Below are 2473 nucleotides of genomic sequence, written 5' to 3' on the forward strand. Positions count from 1 at the left end.
CATAATGCAGTAGTTTTATCTATTAATTCACTTATTACTATATTAGTAACATAATTGCCTATGATTTCAACTGATTATGAGTGTCACAACTTAAGGGTTTGGGGCCCTGGGCCAAGAACTAGTTATCAGCCCACTGGACATGAGTAGTGCAAATTCAGAAACAATGGCGTCACATTTTACGTCATAAATTCAGCTAGCTGTATATTGAAGCTTGCACATATTCATTTGTTTTTAATTCACACGTATTGGGAATTTCTATGAAAATTTCCTTCCAACAGTACTTTCAGTGCTTTGATTATTATTTACTAACGAGTTTGGTGGTATTATATAGCACGGTGATAGGGCGATTACCACAACTTTTCCGCGCAACGTCAAAATATCATCCTTCTGACCGAGACACCGTATATTTCTGGACAAAATATTTTTGGCGGGATAAACAAATTCCAGGTAATAGCTTACAAAATATCTTACTGCTGGACATTGCAAGATTATTCCAATTGTTTAAGTATTCCATCGAATTTTTGAGACAATTTATCGTTAATCTAGCACAATACAATTCACACAAAAACACATACTTCGAAGAAATAGTGTTAACAAAAGATCGTGTGTACCTCAACATGACTCGTACTTGTCACAAAAACATGTGTTATAACGACGATGTCTTTGTTTTATGACCTAACGAGCTCGTATATTTATTATGGTTAACCATAAGTTCAAGTCCCATACAAAATTGTGTGTTTCTATCGTAAATTTCAGGGAATATATGTTGAATATATGTTGAAAAAAGGCCTACTGACCCGAATATTGGAGCACCGTACAACACTGAATTCAAACACCGCATTCTTTTTCCGTTAGACCGATACATACTGGCACCGTCTTCTTTGAATTATACAATCTTCTTACAAATATGTTTTATTTGATGAAAGATTGTTTACTTGCTGTTATGTTATGTTGCTGTTATCATACGTTATGTTATGGAAAATTTCTGAAGGTCTGATCTGTGTTAATACTACCGGTTAGATAAGTGCAATGGTATGTATAGATAAGGATTCGAACTTATTCAAACTGATAAACCCCACATGGAAAGATTGAAGTTCTTGGCAGACTTATACCATCTAACAACATCGAGAAACAAAAGGAATGAAATATTTGTTAATGGGAATTTCTTATTGCATACTAATTTGATAAAGTTGTAAAAGTCATAACATAAATTTTATGGTGTACTTTTTGCAGGAACCCGGGCAATATTTCCATAATCTCTTCAGTCATGGTCTCTAATGTGCTTTTTTTAAACAATCTTTTGCGAAAGTTTGACTTCATATTCTTTTTCTTATGTGGTGCGTTAAGCATATCGTCCTGAAATACAGGGAGGCTGATCCATTGGCGTACTGTTGATATCAGAAGACTTAGTTGGGCGCTCTCCAGTTGCTGCAGTATCTGCAGCTTTGCCAATTTCGCACGTTGCTTTGGCTTGTTCAGACATAGGTTTGAACGTCTTCTTTTTCTGAAAGCAAACATTAATATCAAAAATAAACGGTGCTAAAAAAACAGAAAAATGCGGTGATTTTAAGGAGGAATAATGCGGTGCCCTAATCTTATGATTGACAAAGTTGTGCGGTGCCTTAAAATACACACGTGGAAACATAAAAATCATACCAAATATACAAAAAAAACGGGTTATTTATGTATTGTAACTTGTTCATACGACAATAATGTACATATTTATATTGTATTTTGACCAGTTATATGAACTGAACGGACTAGAAATACGTTATATTTCGTAATCAAAGCAAGATTTTTTTCAGTATGCCCTAAATGTTTTCACTATCCTGACTTAATTAATGAAGCATTTTGCATGTAGTAAAGATAAATAGGTTTCAAATTAAATGGCACATTCGATGAAAAAGAAGAAATGATGATTTTACCTTGTTTTGAGCAAATTATCTGCTGTTTTCGTCTTGGTTACAGGCTTGCTGTCCATTTTGTACCACAGAAATATACGGTGTCTCGGACAGAAGTAAGATATTTTGACGTTGCCCGGAAAAGTTGTGGTAATCGCCCTATCACCGTGTATAGGGCTGGATAAAAAGTTTGTCTGATAATGCAAGCATCTTAACACAAAGTCCTTAGAGATGGGTTTCGTTATATCATGATAACACCACCCTTAACCGTATAAGAATCTTAGACCTGCTGCCGGTACAGACCGGAATATCTAGCTCGAGGGTAACTGTTTACGGCGGTAACGGGGCTCTGTCGAGTTTCCGCTTCACAGTTATCAGAGAGCTAGATATTCCCGTCTTTACCGACAGCCAGTTTTCCTTTTCTTGCATATTAGATGTCATTTATTCTCAGAAAAGAAATTACAAAAACTGATATTTTCATTACGCATTTTTTTCTTATAGTAGCGTATGAACCTACAAACTTCATTCATAACTGAAAAATGACGTCATCCTTAGAACGCAATTTATTAATA

At 35.1% G+C, this 2473-nt stretch overlaps 1 protein-coding gene across 1 annotated transcript; it reads right to left on the minus strand.

The window, feature by feature from the left end:
- Positions 1-1224: 1224 nt before the first annotated feature.
- On the minus strand, positions 1225-2031 carry LOC132741740 (uncharacterized; the record flags this gene model as incomplete). The annotated part of the gene is made up of 2 exons (XM_060729992.1): positions 1926-2031; positions 1225-1504 (listed from the first exon to the last, which is right to left on the minus strand). Coding segments are annotated over exons 1-2 (336 nt in total), but the record flags the coding sequence as incomplete, so codon positions are not given.
- Between the last annotated feature and the right edge of the window lie 442 nt (positions 2032-2473).

Source organism: Ruditapes philippinarum, unplaced genomic scaffold, assembly GCF_026571515.1.
Source record: "Ruditapes philippinarum isolate M1 unplaced genomic scaffold, ASM2657151v2 ctg4365_1_1_1_1, whole genome shotgun sequence".
In the NCBI taxonomy this organism is placed as follows: domain Eukaryota; kingdom Metazoa; phylum Mollusca; class Bivalvia; order Venerida; family Veneridae; genus Ruditapes; species Ruditapes philippinarum.